We start from the raw sequence: 13,680 nt of genomic DNA, 5'->3' as shown, positions 1-13,680 counted from the left end.
GAGCAAAGTTAGGATACATTTAGGGGAGGGTGGGGGGGGGGGGGGGCACGGTGATCAACTGGTTAGCACATCTGCCTCACAGTTCTGAGGACCGGGGTTCAAATCCTGGCCCCCCCTGTGTGGAGTTTGCATGTTCTCCACGGGCCTGCGTGGGTTTTCTCCGGGCACTTCGGTTTCCTCCCACATCCCAAAAACATGCGTGGTAGGTTGATTGAAGACTCTAAATTGCCCTTAGGTGTGAATGTGTGCGCGACTGGTTGGTTGTTTAAATTGTGCCCAGCGATTGGCTGGCGACTAGTTCAGGGTGTACCCCGCCTCTCGCCCAAAGATGGCTGGGATAGGCTCCAGCACGCTCGCGACCCTTGTGAGGATAAGGCGGCGCGGGATACATTTGGGATTAGCCTTTGAAGTTGGTAATGGTAAAAAATGAAGTGAAACACAATGATTTTAGTCAATTCTTTTCCAGGAGAGTGCTTAAAGAGGAGGACGCTATTAATGTGGCACAGCTTTAAGCAGGCATCAGGTGCAGGTGGAGATGGGCCTGCCCCAAGTTGGAGGCAAAGAAATGACGAACATTTTATTTTTGTTAAATTTGTACACCAACACTGCACTGCTACAGAGCGGGAGGAGGACTCTGGTATGTTGTAGCTCAGGAAGTACAGAAAGTGTGATGTGACATGTCCTTGCGACAACCAGCAATGGAAGTACAAGGCGCTGGGGACGGCTGTTTGCGGCTTCAGACATGACATTAGGTTAGAGGTCAGAGTGTAAGGTCATGTACAGACAGGCCTCTTGGTTTAGTCTATGGTGGTGGGTGTGAATCTACTGTTGCAAAATGTCATCCCTCACTTTGAGCCTTGGGATCTGTCAACTGCTATAAGCAATTCAAAACTGTTTGTAGATTCACTATAATTTTCTAAATCCGCGTGTCTGAACTCGAGACCTTTTTCCATTGGCATTGCATTTCCCAATTAAATGATGCTACTTCTATCAAGTACTTGGTGATTCTTGACCATCATCTAGCATAATGTGATCTTTCAACTGCATTTTTTTCCTTGCATTACTGTAAATGTTATTGTTACCTTACTTGCCGTATTCCACGGTGCTAGATTGCATATTTCCATGCATTCATTCCCCATCTTTACCTGCATAAAAGTGCAATATCCTGAGCTTTCCTCTGCTTCTGCCTGACAGGAAGTCGAAGACAAAACCAAATGGAAAGAAGCCTCCAGCCGAAGAGAAGAAGCAATACCTAGAGCCGGAGTTCACAAAGATCCGAGTGGTGGATTTTGACCTTAAGGAGCTGGTGGTGCTGCCCCGAGAGATAGACCTCCACGAATGGCTAGCCAGCAACAGTAAGTGATGGTGGTTGGTGTTTGAATATGATATATAGGCCTGTCCCAATCCAATCTTTGAGATCGGAAATCGGTCCGTGGTCAGCAAAAAAAGAAAAAGCGTGTCACTTTAGATTGGAATGGATCTAAAATCAATAATGTGGTGGTATCATGCACCTGCAGCACCAGGATGGCATACAGAGCCCCGTGTGATCACAACAGCAGGTTGCTAAGGTGCTAACATAGTACTCTCCGTAGCCACTGTGCGTGTTAAACCAGACTCTAGTTTCAGAAAACAAGACATTTTGGACATTTATATGCTTTCAGCTGTGCAAAAAGAGTCCATGGATAGGTCAAACAACATTACAACATGACAGAAATGAAATGACTTTATTGTAATGAAATGACTTCACAGAGCATGATTCAGAACCCCTGCATGTTCACTTACAACCGTTAGTGCTAGCACTAGCTTGCTAGGCTACATAATGTTTTGTTGCCTGCTTGTGAGCAGTATCGTATTAAAAGTACGTGAACGTACCTCACGCAAGCTTTAAATGAACGTCCCGAGCACCGGTGACCACCAACGCACGTTATTCCCCATTTTGTTCCGATGAACACACTGCGCGATCCATCATTTTTGTTGTTGCACAGTAATTTAGATGACCGAAATGTTTTGGCCGAAAATGACCCTAAAGTGTATTTTTTTTAGTTTCGGACCGAAAGACTTTTGTCAGTTAAATAAAACTGCCAAAAGAGGTAGTTGTGATGATGACGAGCTGCGGCGGTGAAAGTACGATTCGCTTCCGGTGTCAACGTAGCGTAAGTCACTCATCATTGCCAGCGAATAAGCTACACTTCTGACAAGTATTGTTGTCAAAAATGGAGGAGCGATGAGTAATTCACAGAAGAAAGACGGAGAAGGGATGCCAATTGCGAAGCTTATCGTCACATGTCGACACAAAACACAGAAGGCAGAAAGCTATTTTTTTTTTCCATAGCTAAATACTGTCTACCAGAGGTGGCAGAAAGTCTCAGCCAGCTTCTCGACAGGCAAGTCCGAGTCAAGTCGAAAGTCCTACACTTTGAGTTTTGAGTCCTTTTGAGTTATTTTGAAAACAAATTGATAATGTATTACATGTACACAGATCATGTATGCTTTTGAATTCTATATTTATTTACCAAACAAACACCTCCACACATTATTGGACATAATGATCTGGTGACAAAACTTCACTTTGTATCGCCGCCGTTCTGTGGTCGTGCTGAAGTGCGTGATTCCTTGTATCAGCAATCGTAAGCCACGTTACATGCGTGTCAAGGGCATGTGATACCTTCTTGCTCGCTCCCTTACTGGCCAACTCCATGTTAACGTAGCGCTAACAAAATATGGCCAAACTGGAACTCTTGACATCGCTGTGTAAAATATCTTCCTCATGCCAGGTAAAAAACAAGACAGGAGGTTTCCTGGAAATAAAGACGAGTGGAAAGTGAAAATGTCAGCCAACAGAAGCCGCTGGCGGTGCAGCAACCACAGACCCAAACCTTTAACACAATCCAGACATGGCACAGTATTTAGCCCGTTCCCAACAACATGGAAAACTATTCCTTTAAACACCATCTCTTACTGTCAGTCCTGTTTACCCTTTTTCTTAAATTTACACTTGTCTTTATGAGCATAATTTCCTGAATCGTGTAAGCACACTGTTGCAAACAGGCTGTGCTTGATTGATCCTCCTCTAGACTTAATTTGGTTTCTCTCCCCAACTGTTTTTCTCAGGTTTTCAGTAAAGGGCTGCTCAAAAGGGGAAGGGAAAAAAGGAAACAAATGGGATGTTAGAACAGGTTATCACATGTTAGCATTTTATCGACAGGAAGTTATAAAAGTTGTGTTTGGACTTGTAGCCATTGATATTTACTATAGTTTCATCTTCGTCTTACTTCAGTTTTTTGTTTTGTTTTGCGTACAATCATGGCTTAACTCTCCAAATATTTCCCAGTACTTTTGCTGGGCAGGAACCGTATTTATTTACAGAATTTCAATGTCTATATGTCGGTAACTAACACTCTATGGCAAGATAAGAGAGTCACGTTGCATAGCGGTCACATGACAAAAAGTTTTCCCACACTAGAGTGAGATGAGTGGGCCTTCGAAAGTAACTCTTGGTACCCGTGGAAGCCCTGCAGGTACATCTTCACATGAAATACTTCACCAGTGGTTAACCTAAATGTTGCAGCTTTAATAAGAAAACAGCGTGTGTTACCTTGTGTTGTGAGTCATCATCGATGTCGTTCAAATGCAAACATTCTTTTTCTGGCAACATATGAGCGTAGGCTTAAAATAAATCAACCTGATAACGCTGCTTTGGGCCTCCCCGCTGTTGAGAACTTTGGGCAGCACATTAAAAAGCATTTTCCCACAGTCTGTCTTTAATGTTTTTTTCAATCTCTTGTATTGCACACACCTGAGACTTCAGTAAAACTTGGTTTGCGGATGACTTTAATACCGACTAATAGTGCTGCTTGTGACTGTGACTCACTGATGTGAGAAACGTACTTGACAGTCCACAAGAAGACGTATCATTAACAAATACGCCTCTTCCGTGGTGTGACGTCAATAAGCATTATTATAAGAGGATAGATAATCTTGAGCAGGAGATGACTCAGCATGTTGGCATTATGTGACCTCCTTTTTTTTTTTTTTTTTTTGTTCCTGCAGCAACTACATTCTTCAATCTTATCAACTTACAGTACAGCACCATCTCAGAGTTCTGCACTGGTGACAGCTGTCAAGCCATGACGGCATGCAACACGTGAGTAATGGACCTTAAAGGTCAATCATTACAGTTTAAACAACAATTTTCTCATTGAATTGTCTGCAACATAAAAACTGTGTAACATTGTTAACAGGCTTACAGGTGTAAACGAAGCAAACGAATATGAATATGTTCAAACAATAGAACCATTTTTTAACACTCATTTCATCATGTGACGTCACACACGAGTTATTTTGGTCAGTTTTGAAATGGTGTGACTTTCAGGAGATTGGTATTTTGAGGTCCCACTCTCTGCCCGCTATCTGCTTTGCTGCTGAGTCACAAAGACGCCCGAGGCCGCTCGACTGTCTGAATCTGCAGCATCCGTCCGTGCATTGCAGTCAGCTTTCTACCTGTGTTGACTTTAGGGAGCTGTAGGGCACCTCTGGGGCTCCATTCTGCTCTGTTTGTAAGAGCTGCTCCTCCTCCATCATTATCACATCACTTTTATAGAAGGTGCACAGATGTGCTGTTACAGTGCAATAAAAAAAGTCAGTTTATTATTGGCTTATATTTCTACCATAACTCTGCTTGTCGCAGAGCTGCCAACCTATAAAAATTCACTTCAAGAACAATTCGTCCAAATTTCTGAATTTCCATATTTTCAAAGTTTTGTCGAGAACATTTCCATGCAACCGTCATAATCGTTAATAAATTATGGCTTCAGTCGTTGTCATTTTCATATTTTTATTACGTCAACCTTGTAATGGTGGATGCAGTTGCAGCCTGCTTCAAGGTACCAGTAGATGAGCATTTTGACATTTCAGCATCAAAAATATCGGTCTATGCCTTAATTCATCTTTGCCAATTCTGTTTTCAACCCTGGTAACAAAATAAATGTGAAAAAAACAACAACTGTGCAAGTCTGTTAAAGCAGGTTCATCAGATCTCAAACGTCGAACTTAAAACTCGGCACTCTATTTTGCAAACAAACAAATGACATTGCCGATAGACTGAATTGGATAGTTTATGTATGGACAATAGTTTTGGTTTCTATTATGGGCAATGGCCAGTGTAGTTCCTGTACGGGTACAAGAAGTACATTTAAGAAGAAGAAGAAATGTAATTGCGTCTTCTCTTGCATGCTATTTATGTTGCATATTTATGTTTCCTAAATCCACAATTGCTGTTGAAACAATGCAAATGTCCCCCTTGTGGGACTAATAAATGTGATCTTATATTACAAAATGTGAAATAATAACAATAATAATATACTTTTAACCTGCCCACATTCTGAAGTAACGTGTGCAGTGATTCATTTCCGGTCCAGAAGCGACGTCCTGAGTGAACGTGTATTATTTTCATATTGATATCTCTAAACGCGTATTGTTTGGCCTGTTGTTTTGTTGTTCAAAGTTGGTAACGCCGCGAAACGCAGTTCCAGCCAGACAAATGGCTTATTCCAATGTTTTCGACTGCTTGTAACGATAGCTTAGCAATTAGCACGGCTTTGACCTCATCTTCACCGATCCACTGCTCGTCCTCCCTTCGGCACAGCATATTCGCTACCATCAAGGCAATGATCAGTGAGTGACGTTCTGTAACATTTTTCCTCATAGGAAATGGTGCACAATAAACAAATTACTTTCGAGAGCCTAGATTTCTCACCGAGGAAAAAATTTTGCCGTTAATACGTGTGTGGCAGTTGACGCTTTTCAAAGGTCATTGTCCCCTGAAAGGCTGTTTGTGGCTAATTATAAGTATTTATCGAACTAGTTTACCCTGTCAGGGTGGGGTACAGACTTAATGGTGTGCACTCTTGTCTTAAGGAGCAGCCCTTTGTTCATCCTGTGTATTCTGCATGCTGGAAAAACCAGATTACCCACACACAAATGTACGCGCAAACTGTTGAGTCCCATTGTATATAATGAGGCATTCACTGTGAAAGATGAGCTTGTCTCTCAGTCAACAGTCATTTTGCTGCTGCTGTCACCTTAAGCCGCTACTTACCCACTGCTCTCCGACACGTTGGCAAAAGTGCTGCGACCAGATGTAGAGGGAGAAATATCGATATGTTTTATGTCGAGACGGCAACGTTGATCTAGCGCGTGTGTCCACAGCAGGGTGAAAAAGTGGGACTGCAACAGCTGTGGCGACTGTGTAAATAGTAGACTTTACACCGATTTTATCGGCCGATAATTAGCGTTTCATGCTGATCGGCTTTGTCATACTTTGTCCGCAAAAGACATTTACTCCGTGTCGCCATCGTGCACAGTATATTTGAATCCAAAAGCTCGTTTATTTTTATCCTTGTCGCGTGTCTTTTGACGTAGACCTGTAATCAAGTTATTTTTAAAAAAAAAAGACAAATTTGCTCTTTCAACATTGCAATAAAATCTTGTATTCCGATACCACTGCATCCTGATTTTGACGATCATTGGGCTTTATCTTGTCAACTCAAATGCGCCCTGATACACTCGTTACCGTGGCGACGACAACAAGAGCGGATCGTGCCGACTATATCATGAGGACAAAATGGGGGGGAAACCGGTGCTCAGGACCGGGGAGGACGTTCGAGGTATGTTCCCGTACTTTGAATACGATGCGCCTCGCAAGCGGGCAACAAAAACGTTTAGTAGCCTAGCCAAGCGAGTGGCAGCCCGAAACATGCCGCCGTTCTGGCGAATCGTGCTCTAAAGTTTCAGTGTGGGTGAAGTCATTTAATTACAAATAAAGAAATGTAATTCAAATAAGTGAGCGCCCATTATTTGTGTCATGTAATGTTGGCTTGACCTGACTGATTGGAATACACGATCTGACCAGAGCAGTCATTTCCAACCTCTATGGCGCCGAGGAACATATTTTACAATTGAAAAATCTCACGGCACACCAACAAAGAAAAATGTCACAAAAAGTGGATACATTAATTCCTGTATTTACTTCCTGCCATCTAATAGAAGACCATTCATTTGTTCTGTCTGTCACTATGCCTCACTGGCATAAATAGAGGAACAAAGATACATTTATTGTAAATCAAATTTTTTTTTGAGCAATTAAGTACACAATTATATACAGTAAATAAACAGGTCATTTAAATAGACACAATCCTCCATCTTGTGATCGGTTATTTTTTTTTTTTTTTTTTTTTTTTTTTAAACTCGCCGATCGCCCCCAAAAATCCTGATCATGTGAAGCCTCGTAAATAGTGTGACGACATACACGTGCGACGCAGTGTAAATTGACTTAATTGACTTCAATAATGAAATGGGACAAAAGACAATAGGGGAGGTTCATAAATTGTTTTTGTGTCTTCTCGCTCATTAGAAGAACAAAACACAATTTGTTCGAGCGATGCGAGTTTGTCTTCGTCCGATTCCATCCTGTTCATTACGTGACCAACCGACCCCTGCCCACTTGTCTTTTGTCGGTGTCAGTGCTCCTGCCCAAAGACGGCTCAAAACTATTTTGGGATGGAAATGTTTCCATGAGCTGAGATGGGAGCGCAACCATTTAAGACTTGGTTAAACCCATTTCGTGTGCAATCGAGCAAGGCGGACGCCATGTTTTACTGTACTTAATTGTACTCTACATTAAATTCATATTTGAGTTCAGCTCAACATTAAGGCTGCCGCAAGCGATTATTTTATTTTCCACTCGTCACCAATTATTTTTGCAATTAGTCGATTAATCATGTCGCTGGGGCGTTGGGCCGAATCCTCCCGTGTCCAAATTGGCTCAATTCCATATTTTTGTTCATAAATGTTGTTGTACATTTAAAATGTGTATGTTAGATATGTCAAATTGTTTGTTTGAATGCTAAACTCTCCACAGCTTCTGTGAGACCTCTGCTTCAATCATCAGCAGTGTGACTGTCAAGTAGTTGCGTGGAGCTCTCGACATCCAGCCATCTGAGGTCAGAGCAGCAGCAGCAGCGAGGTTCTCGAAGGAATCTTAAGCTCGAGTGTCCACGCCGCAGCTTGTTATGAAGCCCGGTGTTGTCCCCAAGTTAGAAAAAGGGTCGCGCATCGACAGCGATGAAAGTAGCAATCGCCCGGTCAATTTATTTTGCCCCATTTGAATTTGAACAAATACGTCAGGTCAAGTTTGTAGGACATTGCTCCTTGTTTTTGTCTGCCACTTATTTTCTCATTGGGGTGATGTTGTCATAAACGTTTGTTGTATTTCCACCGATTGTTTGAAACTTGCAACATACCGACCGTTGTACTTTTGTCCACGACATCTGGGACATGCGTGACACAAAAACCAAAGTAGTTCCAAACGGCAGGTTTGGAAGACAATGGAGGATTTTGGATCTGAGGAGGGTTGGTGGAACTAGCCATGTTGCAATGGCGCGTTCGCTTTTGTCTCAGGGTGAGTTTCCGATCGGCCCTTTCCTTTGGCAGAATGAATGCGGAGGAGGCGCATCGCGGCTCTGCGGTCGACAACGAGGCGTAAGGCGGCGTCGTTTAGCACACCTCCTCGTTGGCGGAGGTTGAGATGAATTGATACGCGCAATACGTCATTTAGTGTGTACCAAACCCTGACCGCTGTATCAAACAATTTGATCGATACATATATTGATCCACCACTTATAACCACATTAGGCTGGAATTTGCCCTCTGAAAAGTATTTTCTTGTTTAATGAATCTATATCATGTATGACTACTGAAATACATTTTCTACCATATTCTAACCTATAGAGATGTACCTGTATATAGTACATTGTGATGTATGCATATGTACAGTGATCTTATGTTGGTAAGGGTCTGTTTGAGTCAACCGTTGTGTCCGTCGTCCATCTTAGAGTTTGACGCAATGCTCCGAGTCGGACATAACTGGCGTACTCGGTCGGGTTTTCCCTGAATGCGGCAATATACGGCAGCGGATGAACATCTCCTGAGGTCGCTCGACTTGTTTCTTCTGGAATCTCAATGAAATACTGAGTGTGACGCAAGAGACATTTGTCTGTCAACAGCTGCTCCTTCCTCAAATATTTTGAAGGAAACATTTCCATGATTCATGAATACCTCATTTACACTTTGTTCTTCCTCACTGTCCAGTATTTTGAAATGCGTGTAAAGGTTCCCCCCTCTCCTTCTTTTGTCTGTTCCCCAGAATATACTACTGGCAGGACGAGAAGGGAAAGAAGACAAAGTGCACTGCGCCACAATATGTTGACTTTGTTATGAGTCTTTGTCAGAAACTGGTGACAGATGAGGAAACCTTTCCTACGAAATATGGTAAGTGTCCCTTCCACTGCTCAAGTAAGTGGTTCCCAAGCACATTCGAAATGATCCAATTTCAAGTTCACTGATTTGCGCTGAGAAGCATTTCTTTCTTTATTTCTTAAAAAGAGTGTATCTTTGGCCGTGTGTGCCGGCAATGTATAGTCAAGTGCATGGTAGAAGGTACAATTGACCTTTGTATCCCACCTGTCAGCGTGACTGCCATAAAAACTAGAAAAAATAAACAAATAGAAACAGAGCTGTTGAAGATCTTTGTGTTTAACGACGCAGGACGGATTTCACACTGACGATGTACATTTTTTTTTTTCCCCACTAGTGTCTGTATCCTTTTTGTTTGGTGGTGTGCTATGAGATTTTCTTGATGTGTATTGTATTATGCGCCTTGGGCGCCTCAAGTCCAGTTTGGGAACCGCTCCAGTAATGTAGCAAGAAATGTTGTGCTGCTGCCCCCTGCTGCCTCTGTTGTGTTTCGCCACTAAACAAAGCAAGAAGTCAAACTATATTGCGTTCTTTTCTTTGAGTTCCAGGCAGATTGGGTGTGGGCTTCAGCAAGGTTAGGCCACCTCCTAATCATCTCCATCTTCCCGCAGGGAAAGAATTCCCCAACTCCTTTGACACGTTGGTGAAGAAGATCTGCCGGTATCTGTTCCACGTGCTGGCTCACCTCTACTGGGCGCACTTTAAAGAGACGGTGGCACTGGACCTGCAGGGCCACTTGAACACTCTCTATGCACATTTCATCGTTTTTGTAAGGGAATTCAACCTGGTTGACCCAAAGGAGACCTGTATCATGGACGACCTGTCCGAAATCCTGTGCACCCCGGCCCCGCCGCCGCCGCCGCCGTTGGCCGTGCCGGCCCCGTCCTCCCCGACCTCGTCCCCCTCCCCGTCCTCACAAAACCACATGACGGAGAGATGAGCGGAGGCGCCGCTGTGGCGCCGGCCCTCCCGGAGTTGATCGAGGATAAGATGGAGGAAAGACGGCCTGGCCGCTTTCCACGGTGTGTCAGCAGGACTTTAGAGACCTTCCGCTACTCTTGTGTATTTCTCTGCAGCACCAACCAACCAGTCGGAGAGGGGAGGGGCGATTGGCAGGGTTTAGGGGGGTGGGTTTTAGCCAGGGGTTTATAACGCCAGCAGGAATTGGCGTGAACGTTCCTCCCAGGGATCGAAACGAAAAAACATGCCTCCCATCTTCTCTGCCATGTAAACCAGGACAAAAAAACTAAGGCTGCGTTTAATTTGTTTTGTTTCATTTCACTTTTACTTTTTGTCGGAAAGTTATTTGATTCTATTTTGCTGTTGTTGGGTTAAAGGTGTGCGTGTGGGGGGGGGGCGTTGCAGCGTGGTTATCGGCCCTCTTCTTTACCCTCTCGCTAGCACACATCCCGTACACAAGGGGGCGGTACAGTACATTGTGCGGCGAACGGCGACAGACGTCTCTGCCGGCCTCCTCCGACAGCCCCAATTGCCACGCTGGTCCTGAGAGTGGCACGGTGGGTAATATTAGCCAATCCCTGGTTGGGTTGTTTATGCGGGGGTTGATTGAAGGCACCGCCTACTCAGGACCTGAGAGAAAGTATGTCACTGCTGCCAGAGAGGCTTTTTTTTTTTCTCTCCTCTCCCCCCCCCCTCTCTCTCTTTTTTTTTTTTTTTCTTTGGCCCTTTAGTTTGCCAAACTCCACATGACCTACACATTGACGGCCTGGCCCCCAACAAACGTCATGTAGCCTACTTACCTCTAGAGGGCAGCAAAGATGAAAATGCAGAAACACGGAAACAGAAGAAAATATAAAGATTGTATATTAGATATTTAATCTGATCAGAGAAATGGTGATACTTTAACAGACTGGTGGGTGAATTGCAGTGGTTTTTTGTTAGTGTTCAGTGTAGCACGCCTCCTCCCTCCACGCAACGCGCGCGCGCACACACACACACACACACACCTGCCCCAGCAGCAGGACAGATGGACAAACACGGGACGTCGTGTCCGCAGTCCCACAAAAACCAACATGGAAAAAAGGGTGAAGAGGGGGGATGCGGAGCATGCTGGCGGCGAGCTGCAAATCTCCGTTCTTCTTATTTTGTTGTTTTTTAGTTTTTCACCTCCCTTTTTAAAATTTGCTTTTAAAGAGACTATGAAAGTCAAATTAGTTTGGAGATAATGACAATAGTTATTCCACATAGAAAAGAGAACATCTGCTTGAACTTCTGTCAGACAGCCTCTATGTGGAGGAGGATTGAGTTTATATTTGTCCCTTTTTATAATTTATTTTTTTCTTTTTTGCAGGGTTCTTCAGTTCTGGCTCTTGTTTTTATGTATTTTAATTATTAACTAAGTTAAAAGCAATTTAATATTTCAAGCTCTGCTGATTATAATCTAATAAAAGAGAAATGCCGTTCTAATCTGTTGGCTCTTGATTGATATTTGAGAAAAAATGTTTTGTGTTGCACCTGCATCCTAAGTTCGTGCAGTTACAGCCGCAAAGGAGCACTTTTTTGCATGTATTAAATTCAGAGTTGCCTTAAAAGCAACTGAAACTGGCTTGATAAAATCTTAAAACAAATCATGACATTCACTCAACACTTGCATCACAAGATCGTCACCTTAATGAAACAAGCATTGTGTTTCTCAAAGGGAACAAACCGGACTATAAGAACAATTCTACTGGACATTTAAGCCTGGCGTTGAGAGGAAAGAAAAGTCGCGGCCCGCGTAGAACCTGCCGGCCGTACAAACCTCGATTGCCCGCTGCTTTTATTCCGGTCGAGGTAAAACTTCAGTGATTATGCCGGACGAAAAGCTTAACAATTTGTTTGAAAATGCAGAGTCAAAACAAGAAGGTTGCTCGTCTCGAAAAGAATCTTGAATTCAAACGTATCTCGTATGGCTGCGTTCGTACGTAACACAGTCAAGTATCACGGTTCAAATCGGGACGCAAGGCCCAATTGGGAGCGTTTTGCCACGGGCCCCGTGGCACCATGCTGCCCGAATGTAGGCCGATGTTCCCTTTTACAGCACAATCATGGTCTCGCCGAAATCGGTGTTGACCCGACACAAGGATTTACTTTCAGTAATGACGAACGGCAATAGCGTTTGTGCTTATCGGTCTCAACTGAGCAGATTGAGAGGGAAAATCACTCGTAAAACGCGCCACGCCACTCGATGTTCCTCCAGAGCCGTCCGATTATCGGACCTTTCATCGCAAGCTATAGTTTTTGTGTTGGAATTGAGTCACTTTCCACATGATGTAGGGAGACAATAGCATAGTGAAGTTGGACATTTAGGTCTTCAAAAAACAGGTTTATCTTTGACCCCCAAGTTTTATAAAGAGTTGTCCTTTATTTTTTTTCAAATATTTGCAGGACACATTCAAGCTGGAGACTTACAATCACGATTGCCGGGTCCATGCGGTTGCACGTGATGCAGTGAAATGTGAGTGGGAATTCTTGGAACTATGAAATCCAATCCAGCCCCCCTAATGAGGGCGGCTGGGAAGCCGTTTAGAGCGCTTCCAATTCATCTATAGCGTTGCCCAATTATCTGGTACTCCGCTTTAACGTGGTTTCCAGTGAGACAACTAAAGTTAAAAAGTTACTGCACGTGTTTGCTTTTCAGTTGCGATGTCTGTCTTTGTGTTGTGTCACAAGAAGTGCTTCCAGAAGTTCAGCTAACAGCAGCAATGCCCTTTTACATCTGGTACGGTTGATTTCGTAGTGCCAATAGCACGACTACTGCTCATCGCCATGATTGCTAATACAATAAGTACAGTCCACTCCGCTTCCTGCAATCCCTCTTGATCGTCTCGCTCTGCCTAGTGTCCCTCTCTCCTGTCTCAACCCAACCGGTCGAGGCAGACAGCCGCCCCACGCTGAGTCTTGGGTCTGCACAAGGATTTCCCCCCCCCCTTGCTTGTACTTGCTGCGAGGTTCGGTATCATCTGTACCGACTTGCTTGGGCTTTGCCGCCAGCGGGGCCAGGTTCAAGTCCGGCTGCAGACAAAAATGTGAAATGGCAAGCGGCGGTTGGCGTGACGCTATGGTCTGCTTGCGGTCTACTGTCCGTGTTCCCTTGAACAAGGCACCGACCCCACTTCCCCGGCTCGAGGTTGAGCACTGTTTGTGAACCCCCGGACGCCCCCTTTTTGCATGCCTTGCATGTGTGTGCTGTGCAACACATGAAATAAGACATTTTGAAACATCAATTAATGTGTGATGAGTGTGCTTCTAGAACAGGGATGGGCAAAAGAAAATTAGCCCAAGTCGTTTTGAACCTGCCGACACAATCGCTATTCAAAAATTCCCATTTGTTTGCAAACAAAAATGTCCTTTATGGTGCATATTTGA

General features: G+C 43.9%; 1 protein-coding gene across 4 annotated transcripts in view; it reads left to right on the top strand.

The window, feature by feature from the left end:
* mob2a (MOB kinase activator 2a) overlaps nucleotides 1–11,739 on the top strand; it is a 54,643-nt gene extending 42,904 nt beyond the window's left edge. For all 4 annotated transcript variants that reach the window (XM_061772479.1, XM_061772478.1, XM_061772477.1 and 1 more), the window contains exons 2-5: nucleotides 1,195–1,355; nucleotides 4,051–4,144; nucleotides 9,203–9,327; nucleotides 9,924–11,739. In XM_061772479.1, the coding sequence (XP_061628463.1) occupies nucleotides 1,195–1,355; nucleotides 4,051–4,144; nucleotides 9,203–9,327; nucleotides 9,924–10,252 (709 nt within the window). In that variant the 3' untranslated portion in view covers nucleotides 10,253–11,739. The remainder of the gene's footprint in view (nucleotides 1–1,194; nucleotides 1,356–4,050; nucleotides 4,145–9,202; nucleotides 9,328–9,923) is intronic.
* Nucleotides 11,740–13,680: the final 1,941 nt, after the last annotated feature.

This window comes from Phyllopteryx taeniolatus, chromosome 5, assembly GCF_024500385.1.
Source record: "Phyllopteryx taeniolatus isolate TA_2022b chromosome 5, UOR_Ptae_1.2, whole genome shotgun sequence".
Classification (NCBI taxonomy): domain Eukaryota; kingdom Metazoa; phylum Chordata; class Actinopteri; order Syngnathiformes; family Syngnathidae; genus Phyllopteryx; species Phyllopteryx taeniolatus.
This window is presented reverse-complemented; position numbering and strand designations above follow the sequence as displayed.